Source organism: Eubalaena glacialis, chromosome 2, assembly GCF_028564815.1.
Source record: "Eubalaena glacialis isolate mEubGla1 chromosome 2, mEubGla1.1.hap2.+ XY, whole genome shotgun sequence".
Classification (NCBI taxonomy): Eukaryota; Metazoa; Chordata; class Mammalia; order Artiodactyla; family Balaenidae; genus Eubalaena; species Eubalaena glacialis.
In genome coordinates, this window is record NC_083717.1 from 13,597,685 (window position 1) to 13,610,062 (window position 12,378).

General features: G+C 40.0%; 1 protein-coding gene across 5 annotated transcripts; it reads right to left on the minus strand.

The window, feature by feature from the left end:
* Positions 1-1,858: 1,858 nt before the first annotated feature.
* On the minus strand, positions 1,859-12,053 carry BMI1 (BMI1 proto-oncogene, polycomb ring finger). Of its 5 annotated transcripts, none has more exons than XM_061178801.1 (10): positions 7,699-7,763; positions 6,812-6,942; positions 6,370-6,466; positions 5,703-5,758; positions 5,565-5,615; positions 5,298-5,406; positions 5,172-5,217; positions 4,641-4,739; positions 4,188-4,268; positions 1,859-4,097 (listed from the first exon to the last, which is right to left on the minus strand). In XM_061178801.1, exons 2-10 carry the CDS (start codon positions 6,921-6,923, stop codon positions 3,768-3,770), a joined length of 981 nt encoding a protein of 326 aa, XP_061034784.1. In that variant the 5' UTR covers positions 6,924-6,942; positions 7,699-7,763; the 3' UTR covers positions 1,859-3,767. The 5 variants fall into 5 exon arrangements, with proteins under 5 accessions (XP_061034784.1, XP_061034773.1, XP_061034765.1 ...); XM_061178790.1 differs by having other exon boundaries at positions 7,693-7,755; XM_061178782.1 differs by lacking the exon at positions 7,699-7,763 and adding an exon at positions 7,313-7,397.
* Between the last annotated feature and the right edge of the window lie 325 nt (positions 12,054-12,378).

Below are 12,378 nucleotides of genomic sequence, written 5' to 3' on the forward strand. Positions count from 1 at the left end.
TCAAAACTGGGCGATCTTGAGATTTGTAAGGAGATGGACAGGCTTCGCGGTGCTATTTCCCAAGTCTGATCTACTGGGAAGCTCTAATATGTGATACTTTCTCTTCCTTGTAAAGAACCCATCTATCTGAATTCTGTGGACCCAGTTTAATTCAAGGTTTTATTTTGGAGGAATCCGGATTTTTTTTTTAAGCGACCTTAGAAATAATCACCTGTTGTACTGTTCATTTTATACTTGAAGAAACATCCTCAAGCGAAGTGACCTTATCTAACCCAAGAGCCTTATGTTGGAGCTGCGTTCTGTGCTCTTTGAAACTTAGATGTCTTAAAGGTATATATATATATATTTTTAAGGGTCCTTTAAAATGTAATTTCATCAAGACCTTTTGTTTTGGATAAAAGGCGAGTAAAACTGTATGGAAGAAACAATCATTGTATTTCAAAATAACATGAAGCCTCCATTTCATGGAGCACCAAACTGAATCAGAATTTCCAACTGTCATTCCAGGGTAATGTCAGAAGGAAAAGATGTATTTTTAAAACCTTTAAAATATAAAGAGAAATGAACAACAATAACACTTCCTTCACCTCAGGATTCTAAAGGAGACTAGGTTCCATGTGCAAATTGTTTCTAAAATTAAAATCCCATCTTCTCCAAAGACTACCATAAGCTATTTTTCAAAAACCAAACATTTTCATTTCTTCTTGGCCAGTGCAAGTAGGATTTCACATGGATTCCTTTTACATTGCTATTAAGGTTTCGTAACAAAACTTTTTGATAGGCCTATACAACGAGTGTACCGAAAAGACTTCACAAATGAACTGCAACTCCAATATTGGGAAAAGAATAAGAGGAAAGGATGAAGGAAAGCCCCTATCAGCTTACTCTGCCTGTTGCATTGTACCTCCAAAGGTCCTAACATTTGCACATATGGATAAGGAAACAAAGCAATATGGTTGGTAGGTTAAGTCAACTGAAGGGCAACTTTTTTTTTCAACTCAGAGCAATTAACGGCCGGCAATTTTAAAAGCAAAAAGGTACTTGTAAAGTGGTATGCATGTGTAAAGCAAGATAGATCACTATTTATACAACAGGAACCAGCCTCATTCTTTTTTTGCATTTAAGCTAAAATCTGTGAAATCAATTTAGGCATTTTCTGTGGAATATTTTTAGCTCTAACTTTGTGGTACAGAATCCCAGAACTGTTCAGAAGCAAAAGCCAAACCTAAAGCCGACTTTTCACGCGTTCTGCCTTGATTGCTAAGAGTTAAAAAGTTAGCAGCTTTGATATGGGTTTTTGTTAACATTGAAATTTTAAGTGGTAGTTTAGCAAAAGTTTTAAAGCCTAATTGTCAAACCCATGATGGCTGCTTATAGAATACAAAACATTATACTCTCTTCTGTTTTATTAAGAGACAAATTTTAGCTGAAATAGCCTTTAAAGCTTAAGCAATTTTCAAATTGAGTAGGGGGGAAATTCCTCTTTCAAACAAAATAAATGGACATGTTTTCAAGTATGGTGAAATAGTGTTAGGTAAGCCATAAATGCAATATCTGATATTTTACTAAGTAATTTCAAAAATAAGTCCATAAAAAGGTTGAGATGTAAAATCTTTGAGTTCTGTGTTGATCCTATGACTTGGTTTTGTGTAAGTCAAATGACAATCCACTAGCACTTTAAGTTTTTAGCCTTTGAAAAATATTTTTGCATTTTTTATATACACAGTCATATCCAAAGTAAAAACATCACTTGAAACTTAACTTTTTTTTTTGTCTTGGATAACATCATGAACAACTTAAGAAGAAAAGCCTAGAAAAATGAGTTAAATTCACCAAAATTGGCAAACATGGGTAACTTTTACTTCAAAGATTGTAGAGTAAATAAACAGATACATCTTTCAATTGGGCTTTCAAGCAATTATACAACAAAGCATGTACTCTCAGCAACATCACTAAGACAGCAATGGATGTTCTTCAGCTTTTACCTGTTGTAATCCACAATAGGGTTTCCAAAACTTCTGCACATTGTGCTTTTCATATCAAATTTTTATTAAAGTCTTAGCTATTTTCTAAATGAATATCCTTTTTATTGGATTTTTTCCAATTACAAATGAAATTTAATTTTACATCTATCATTAGAAACAACACTTACAATGGGACTGTACAAATTTAGGTCAAAATAAAAATATATGTATTTTGTGGTTTCATAAAACTTCATTTACTGTATCTTTAAAGAAAGCAGAAGTAACAGCAATATATGTAAAAGTAATGATTTAATGACTATAAGCAAGACAGAGCAATAGAATTGTGCTTCTTTTGCAGACGGGGGACAATGAAATGTTTAACTACAATTTCCCCATACAAACATGAAACAATATTCATAGAGAATAAACACCCTCACAAATAACTGATGGGTGATGAACAAGTTCGACCAAAGCAAAACACAAACTGAAAATTGTTGGGGATATTCATACTTTAAATTCAACATGCTCACTCTATTTAAAAACTAATACCTGTAGAAGCTCACGATAAATTGCTTCTATTTCCAGACATTACAGAGAGGGCATATTCCACTGTTTATAACTGTAAAAGCAATTCTTAAATTTGAAATTTCCACTATGCCACATATTAAAATAATTTTAGATAAAATGCCTTCTTCCAGCAATTTGCTGGTTTATTTAAAATACTTGTTTTAGAATTACAGCGATCAATATGCATTTTAAAAACATATTAATTCCATCATAAGCAATGGGAAATGAAGAAAGCATTTCCAATTTCCTTAGTGAAAAGTTTTTCTTTAATGCAACTATTAATTTTAAAAGTAAACAGGTATTACTAGAGAAAAGTCAGTATTACGATATGCCAATCGCTTCCAATGGAACAAAATTTAGAATTAGATATCCGCATTAAAAATATTCTATGGTGATAAGGCTCAAACATAGGTATCTGCAAAGGTCGAACCAGTTGGGAGAATTTTAACAACCATCTCTGAATGCATGAAACACAATATTTTCTTTATAGTATTTATAAATATATCATACAATACTGTTTCCTGTTATGTCGTATACCAATATGGCATTGTACAATAAGCATAATGCCATCTGATTCATACAAAAGCGAATCATTTAAACAAGTCAGTAAAATAAACGGTAGTACCCGCTTTTACGCTTACAGATTGTAAAACTGAAGTTTACTTTCCTTTGATCGGTTTCGCGCAGCAACAGAGAAGTAAAAATCAAACAGGAATCAAAATGGCTAAATATGCAAGAAATTGTTATTCACAGTGACATGGCTACATAGAATGCATTATTCTATGCATATTCTTTCCATTTGTTGAATTTCAAGATAAAAAGCACTTGTTTTCTACAGGTTCACAAAACAGCATAATAACAAGAACAATCAGGGAGGATGTAATGTAGGTGTTAGTTGAGATTAACAAACTATGGCCCAATGTTTATATCCACTGCAGAAGATTTTCAAATCCAAACAATGGTTACAGAAACCATTTCACATCTGTCCTAACACACAGAAAAACATCTTGCCTGCTTTCTCAGAAACCAATTCTTTCGAGAAATAATCTTTCTTTTCAATTAACGTCCATATGAATATCACATCTAGTCCATCTTTTATAGCCAAATTTAACGTCACTACAAAAGAAAGCAAATTGGACGATAGTCACATGTATTAGCATCTATAAAGCTGTAATGGCATGAAGATATCTATATAAATCAGGGGTTTAAAATTTTTTTCCTCAACAGTCTCAGGTATCAACCAGATGAAGTTGCTGACGACCCATTTACTGACGATTTTCGAGGTCTATTGGCAAAGGAAGATTGGTGGTTACCGCTGGGGCTGCTGCTGGTTCCATTCATAGTGCTGGAAATGTGAGGAAACTGAGGATGAGGAGACTGGACTGGAGTGCCGGGGCTGGGCAAACAAGAAGAGGTGGAGGGAATACCTCCTGCTGGGCTGTTGGCCTTGTCACTCCCAGAGTCACTTTCCAGTTCTCCAGCATTTGTCAGTCCATCTCTCTGATGACTGATCTTCATTCTTTTACAAGTAGGTCGAACTCTGTATTTCAAAGGAAGCGGACCATTCTATAAAGTTAAGAGGAAAAAAAAAATCAGTCTTAGATCTTTAAGTACAGTCTATCAAAGTAACCTGCGAGCATCAGGTAGGCTACTTACCCTTCTCCAGGTATAAATGTAGGCAATATCCATTAGTGTATAGTAATCCTTTAAAGGTTCCTCTTCATACATGACATCAATCTGTTGAAAAACAACACTTCAATTATTAAGCATCACAAAGTATGATGGTAAATCTAGATTTTTTTTGCCATCTAAATAGAATCCAAAAATGCTTTAAAAAAACATTTTCTCCAAACATTTGGACAAAGAAAGAATCCCTCTGGAAACTTCAAATGAGGGAAAACATTTCTTGAAATTATTAAGGGATTTGTTTTCATAGCATAAAACAGAATCCATACCAAATATTTTACGAGCTATTTCCAAATAAAGTACTAAATTAAAAAAAAAAAAATTCCATTGCTTTTTTGGGTTTAGAATCCAAGAAGAAAAATGTCATTGAAATTTTTTAAAAAAAGATTTACATAAAATGCATGAAGACTATAAAGTAGATACCTGGAAAGTATTAGGTATGTCCATTTTACTTCTGAGAAACTTTCTTAGGTGCATCACAGTCATTGCTGCTGGGCATCGTAAATATCTTTTATCATTCACCTAAGAGCATATTTAAGAAAAATAATTTTTTAAAATTCCTAACTTTAAGATTTTTTTTAAAAGTCAAAAAAAATAGAGAGATGTCTGAGTATGATAAAAGGTACGAATACCAAAGCTGAGATTTGACTAAGTTCTCAGCTATACTTTGAGTTTGCTATTATTATAAATACTAAATGAACAGATTCCTTCAGTACATCAAAGCATTAAACATTAATTACTGAAAATATTTTGTAAAAATAGTAATCATATATAAGATAAATTCTATCTAGTAACTATCAAATATAGATCACTCTTAAACATCAAACATGATGACTTTCTTCTATTTGATAGCAACATCTGACTCTAGGATATTCTAAAGGGCAACATACACCCTCATAAAATCTAGAATCCAAACAATGCACCTTCTATGTGTTTTTGTATCATGGAACATACCTCCTCCTTAGATTTCTCCTTGTCTTTATTTACTTTCCGATCCAATCTAAGAAACAGATAATTTATTAGGCAAACAATGTATCTAATAAATATATTAGCATAAAACACATTTCCTTAAGAATTTACCTGTTCTGGTCAAAGAATTCAATGGATAAACTTATTATTTCATCATCAGTTATAATTCTCTTATCTTCATCTGCAACTTCTCCTCTATCTTCATTAGAGCCATTGGCAGCTATAAAGACATTTTTAAATTCAATTTTTAAGAATTAAATATTTAATTAAATATTATACATATAGAAAAATGGAATTGGTACTTTAAACTTAATTTTAATAAATTACTGGATAAGTTCTCCCTCCAAATAAAATGTCTTTCCCCCTCTAAAGAGTTACCATCAGCTGAAGGATGAGCTGCATAAAAGTCCCTTCTTCTCTTCATTTCATCTAAAGAGGAGGAAAAAAAAGACTTAAACATAGCAGGTAAAACTGATAAATACTTTTTAAAAATTCATTTTTAAGCAAGTTACTCACTTTTGAAAAGCCCTGGAACTAATTTGTATACAATATCTTGAAGAGTTTTATCTGACCTGAAAAAGAATAAATTAGAAAATAAACTATCAACTAATATGACAAACACTAAAAATGTTCATAAGTTTTTAAACATTCTTTGTTTTCTCTGTTATAGTATATTACTTGATTGTAACACTGTCTATAACTACATCAACATGATAATTATGAGGATAAAATTTCTTTATGTAGTAGCACTGTTTTTAAATTAGAAGAATACTCTATTTTATATTCACTAATAAATTCTTCACATTTCACTAAGTCAAGAAAAGTGTGCCTTCCAAATTACTGAATTAGCTAATATGAAAGAGAACAAAGAGGAGAGAATGGAAGCAGTTTAAACACATGCACTCTTGCCTGTCACAAGGTCAATAAAGCAATGCAAAAATGGAGAACTAATTCCATTTTTAAAAATGATTTTAAAAAATCTTAAAATCCCTTGAATATTGACCTCTGTTTAAAGTTAGTCATCATTAAAATGGCCAAGAAATTAAGGGCTATCCTCCTCCACAAAGTACACGCAGTAGACAGGGACTGAAGGGTAAATTTTGTGTGAAGAAATAAACACTAAATTCAATAATTATGCAATTCCAATAACAATTACAAACAATGTTTTTAAACATTTTCCTACCTTATATTCAGTAGTGGTCTGGTCTTGTGAACTTGGACATCACAGATAGGACAATACTTGCTGGTCTCCAGGTAACGCACAATACACGTTTTACAGACTAGAAATAAAAACAAATTTTTTAAAGTTCAGGAGGTAGATGCTAAGCAATAAAATTAGTGTCATAAATACAGAACTAGTAGTAACAAAATGGTAAATACCAAAAGGTATTTCTAATTAAATAAACAAACTCAGTTAACATCCTGAGAACACTTATACAATTTATATTTATACAAATATTTTTATTAAATATGCATTAACAAAAAGTCACTAAATGCAAGAGCAAAAACCGACTTCTTCATTTTGTACCAACATTCTCAAGGACAGTGGGAATTGTTAGTTTTCAAATTTCAGGACAAGATGTTAAATATACACGACACAAGAAAAGGTCTAAAAGTGTACTTACAGGAATGTAGACATTCTATTATGGTTGTGGCATCAATGAAGTACCCTCCACAAAGCACACACATTAGGTGGGGATTTAGCTCAGTGATCTTGATTCTGGTTGTTCGATGCATTTCTGCTTGATAAAAGATCCTGCAAGACAAAGAAATACTGACCATAATTCACAGAAAGAGAATCGAGATTATCTCCAACTCCCAGTAACTATATGCTCTGAAATGCTGAAGGAGTTCATAAAACTCGTTTAACACTGTGCAGCTGGACTGTCCCAACGTCTTCTACAGAAGGAATTCACTGATCAGACCTCAATTAATTCTACTGAAAAGGTGAAAAAGGATCCAAGAAGAGTAATCTCTGGTCCCTCAGGTCATTCCAGGAGGGAGAAGAAAAGGTCTGGGGTGGGGGCTGGGAGCTGAGAGCATTCGGGTCTCTTTCTTCCATTTGTCCTCCAGCCCAGCAGCCCCACGGCTGCTGCAGACGCTAGACGCTCCCCGCAGATATTTACCAACCGCTAGGGCTTGTTCCAGGACTCCAAATTTAGGGTAAAACTTCCTTATGGATCTTCGATCGAAAATCCAGGAGCATTCCCTGGCTTCCCAGGGGTTCTGGTTGTTTTAAGCGGTTCCGGCAACCAGAACCTGGCACGTTTTGACGCGATACAAAGGGAAAGCAAATTCTGCTCTATCTGCATCCCTGGCATTTCCGGAGCTGGGTGCTGGGGCCGCAGGAGAAGCACCTCGAGTCGGCCTCGGGCTGGGGCCTGAGCGCGCGGACGCCCGGGGGCCGGGGGGCCGGGATGCGGAGGGGCGGATCCGGCGGCGCCCGGGGCTCCGTCTCGCTCCGGATTCGGAACTCGCCTCTGTCGGGGTTTCCATAGCAACTTACACTTACACTTGGCATCCGGCCACCGCTGCAACTTCGCGCGGAGCCGGGCCGAGCCCGTAGCTTCGGCGGGCGTGCGGGGCTGCCGGGCGGCGGCAGCGGCGGGCGCGGGGGAGGGGCCGGCACGGCGCGGGGGCGGGGCCGCGCGGGGGCGGGGTGGGGTGCGGGCGCGCAGCGCGGGGGTGGGGCGGCCCCACGAGGCCCGCGGCGCAGGGGAGCAGGATCCTGGCCCGAGGCGACCCGGCAGACAGCCTGGGGGACCCCGGAGCGTGCAGTGGTAAAGGAAAATGCAAACCGCACTCCGGCCATTTCGGACACTCTCGGGGGCCTCTTTCCACGTCGACTCGGCGCGAAGAGCTTCTTTCAGATCTTTACTCTTTCGGTCTCTCCTGTTAGCAATCACTAGGTCAAAAATTTCATGAAGGGATCTTTTGAGAATTGCCAACTGTGCACTTAGCCCGAAACCGTCAGGGCTCAAATTGCAGAGATGTTTATTGAACTGAAACTCTTTAAAGCTTTCTTCTCTAATAGGAAGTTCTCCTGTAGATTAGGATGAGCGATACAAAGTTTTGGAAAGGCTGAAAACTGAAATCTGTTTCACAGCAGACGAGGAGTGGGCAAAGCCTTGTGTTTTACCTGAACTATGCTGGATAGAGGCAAGAAAAACTACCTGAATCGACGACAGTGACAATAAGTAAAGGACCATGTGACCAGCCCATTCCCAACGCTAAATCAACACCTTGTCAACCCAGAGCACCGATAGCAGAGAAAAACAAATGTCATTTTCTCAGCCTCACCTCCATGCAAACCCCACACAATGAAATGCTATTCCCAACAGATATCATATGTTACAGAAAAGTCACGGTGGGGAACTGGCAGCAACAATACAACAGCGGACAATCAGGGAAGTCAATTACTTCGTGCAGTATGCTTGAAAAATGCATTTCTCACTCCCACTTCATTCATTTCAGAATCTGAAATAAGACTAAGCTTCCAGACTTATCTGAAGCACATTCTCAAAGCTGCCTCGAATAGAAATCTAGGAGCTTGTGAAACTTGAAGATGCATCTGAGGTTTTAATTCTCAGGGAATTTTAATGCAGAAGAGGGAAATACTAATCAACACAGCTCAATGGCTGAAACTAAAAGCTTTAGAGTACTAAAAACACACACACACAAAACAAAAAAAAAAAAAACGGTAAAAACAAAACAAAGCCTCTTTTATGAAAAGTGACCACAGTGGCAACCAGTGACTTCAACAGAAAACGTCATGTGTGACTCCTCAGTTATCTTTGGATGACTTGTTTAGAGGAATATTGTCAACATATTGTTAATATAAATCTAAGTGGGATTTATATATTTATATTAGAGGAGTTGTGGATGGAGCAGTGTCCCTAAAGAGTAGCAATATTTAATTCTATTGTACTTGGTGATTAAAGACAAGCCTTCTTGGTTCTCAAAGAAAACTCTCCTTATGAAACAGCAGGACCTTTACTAGAAAGATAGTTAGCAAGGTGATACTTCTGTCCCCTTGCAAAAACACATCACACTAATGCCACCGATCATGAAGTTCAGGAAGGGGCATCAATAAAAACAGCTGCCTTTATTTCTCCTCTACTTTACATAAAATCAACACCAGACAAACACAAATATTAACACACAGAACAATCAGACCTCAGTGAAAGGTTATCTACTGGTTGGCTTTGAACGTTTAAGTCTCATGTACTTGACCAAAACCCTTTCAAATTCATCTTAAGTGTTAATTCACACAACTCCTCTACTTCAATTCACAAGAATTTGACCACAACCCTATAACCATTTACAATGCTAGTAAATACCACTTTGTTACTTGTATAAGAATCAGTTCTTTATCTTTTTATACCACTTGAAAGTACTGGGAACCTAATGAAGACTTCCAAAACATCTGACATGCTTGATAAGGCTTCAGAAACAATCTCTTGCACCTTAGAAAGGAAAACCTTCTAGGTTCCACCACAGAAACTGCCAGTTAAGCAAGCAAAAATGCATCAAACATACAATGGAAAAAATACTCAATAGTTTAAACTTACCATTACAACATACTCAGTTGGGGCTGTCACTTTAGTTGGAGGCCTAACACCAGTAATGTCAAAATGAAGGAAAACAGAAGCAAGTTCTTATGTTAACAATCAGCTTGACTATTGCAATCTAACAAATGCAGATGAACTCCATAACCCCAGTTGGGGCTCCCAGCCCAATACAAGTATGGGTAAAGTTGGGGTTAACTTGACTTCTAGGGAGAATTTTACCTTTTGGGGCACTTAATGCACACCCAAGAACTTGATGGTAGAACATTAATGGATTTTTCAAGTATAACTAAATGCTCACTTTTCTTACAGAAGTGTGTGTATATGTGTGTGTATACATACACACATGCATACACAGTGACTTATATGGCTTTAAAGATACTAGGTGTAAATTTACACAAGTAGGTTATTTCAAACACCTTTGCACTTTGGGGCAGATGTATGGGAATGAACTCAAATATTTAAAAAAAATATGTGTGCCCACAAAATCAACCTCTAAGGGATTCTACTTAAAATAAAACTCAAATGTTAATACAGTCTCATAAGTTAGCATATGCTGTTAACAATTGGCATCCTTAAGTTTCAAGACTTTAGCGTGGCATATAATATGTTTCCAGAACTTGGGGGTTAAAAGCTTCCTATAAAATATAGGTTGAACTACTCATAACATTCTAGGCATCACCAACCTACACTTGGATTTGAATAAATATGCCCAGAATTTTGCCTACTTTAAGGGAAGGGGTTAATACATGCTTGTATTTCAAATACTGAACCGTGACCACTAAGCCCACTAAATCCTTTTATTGCAATTGGGAATGATCAAAGTCTCTATACTTGTTTACTTCCAATTATTAACTGTAAATCTCTGGGGAAAAGATCATGCTATATGGCTGTCAAACCCAAGACTGCGTAAACATATGCCATCAACTTTTTAGTGCTCGTTTTCCAAAGCATCTCCTCACCACATGACCTAAGCTGACATTTAGCAAAACCTGTAAAACGTTGTGGACTTAAGTCATGGTTCTAAGTGCATCCCATACTAGAGGCTGAGAGAAAAACTGTAGTCTCTGAGAGAGAAAAAAACAAAAAGAGGAAAAAAGAAAGAAAGAGAGGAAACCTCTTGCAAGACTAACGTCCACTCACCATCATCACTCCAAAAAAAGCTCCAAATTTGAAATGCCCACTTCCCAGTGAGCACGTCCCAAGTAATGTTTGAAGAACTTATCCAAGACTCCCAACAAATAACACCTTGAAAACTTTACCATTTTAAACACAAACGCAGGAGACCTTGGAAACAACTGGGAACCGCCATCTTACAAGCCATCCAATTTCTCACAAGTGTCCCTCCAAGTTAAGTTAATAACATTTTTGTTCGGGCTCTCACCAGCCTAACATCCACCTTGGCGGGATCGCTGCCCCCCACGCAACCCGTCCCTATAAAATGGGGGCGTTCTCTGGCTGTTTAAACCCCTCCAAAGCCCTTTCTTCGGGAGAGGAGGGAAGCCACTTGACCCAAGCAGCTCCCGATTTCAGGCACCCGTCCCCGTTTCATCAAAATCTACCTCTCAACAAAAGGCGCCGTGGCCGGGAGAGCCGCAGAAGCTGCAAATAGAAGTGTTCTTCTCGGGGGCCATGTGCGTCGCGAGGGTGTAGAGGGGCGCTCGGGGGAGAAAGGAACTAAAACGTGGGGCCGCGCGCGGCGCGTCCGGGCTGGAGCGGGCGGCGGCTGGAGCGGCGCCGAGGCCGGCTGGCGGCGGCGGCGCGGGCTGCGGGTCGGTCCCGGCGCCGCGGGAGTCGGCGGGCGGCGGCGGGCGCGCGCTCGCGGGCGCGGGCGGGCGCGGGCGGCGCGCGGGGCCGGGCGGCGCGCGGGGCCGGCGGGCGGCGGGCGGCGGCGGCGCGGGGCTCGGCGCCCACGCTGTCAGCGCCCTCCCGGCCGGCGCGGGCGAGGCGCGGGGGGGGCCGCTCCCAGTCCACCAGCGGCCGGCCCGAGCCCGGCGCGACCCCCACCGCCCCCAGGCCCCGTCCCGGAGGCGCCTCGCCTCCTACGTACCCGGAAAAAGCAGCCGGCGAGAAGCGATCGCAGCGGGCGGAAAAGACAATGAAAGTTAAAAGTCGTTCAGTAGAAAATGAATGTGAGCCAAGCGGCCATCTTGAAGCGAGCTGCAGACGCTGCTGTCAATGGGCAACGAGCGCAGCCGAGAGGAGCCGCGGCCGCCGCGCTCGGCTCATGCTGCCTCCCGAGCCCGGCCTCCTCCTCCTCCTCCGCCTCGGCCTCCTCCTCTGCGGCCTCCTCCTCCTCCTCCTCGGCCTCCAACGCCTCCTCCTCCTGGGCCTCCTCCTCCTCCTCCTCGGCCGCCGCCGCCTCCTCCCGCTCCGCACTCGGGGGAGGGAGCGCGCGGAGGGGGCGCGATCAGTATTATTCTGCGGGGCTGGGAGGTGTTTCTAATCCGGATCGGGGCTCCCTCGCCAACATCCCCATTGTCTCGCCCCGATCTCTGCCTTTAATACTACGATTATTATTTCATAGTTGCCGTGGGGGGAGGAGGGGGGTGGGGGGCGCCGTGTGTGTGCGTGCGGAGAGGCGGGGGGAGGGGAGGAAGGCTGAGGAGGGGGGAGGGGAGGGT

Excerpts from the sequence above, each read along its gene's own strand:
- BMI1 (XM_061178801.1), bottom strand. The coding sequence starts at position 6,923 with ATGCATCGAACAACCAGAATCAAGATCACTGAGCTAAATCCCCACCTA. Across the intron at positions 5,407-5,564 it reads AGCTCATCCTTCAGCTGATG|CTGCCAATGGCTCTAATGAA; the intron begins GTAACTCTTTAG and ends ATGTCTTTATAG. Across the intron at positions 4,269-4,640 it reads ACATACCTAATACTTTCCAG|ATTGATGTCATGTATGAAGA; the intron begins GTATCTACTTTA and ends GTTTTTCAACAG.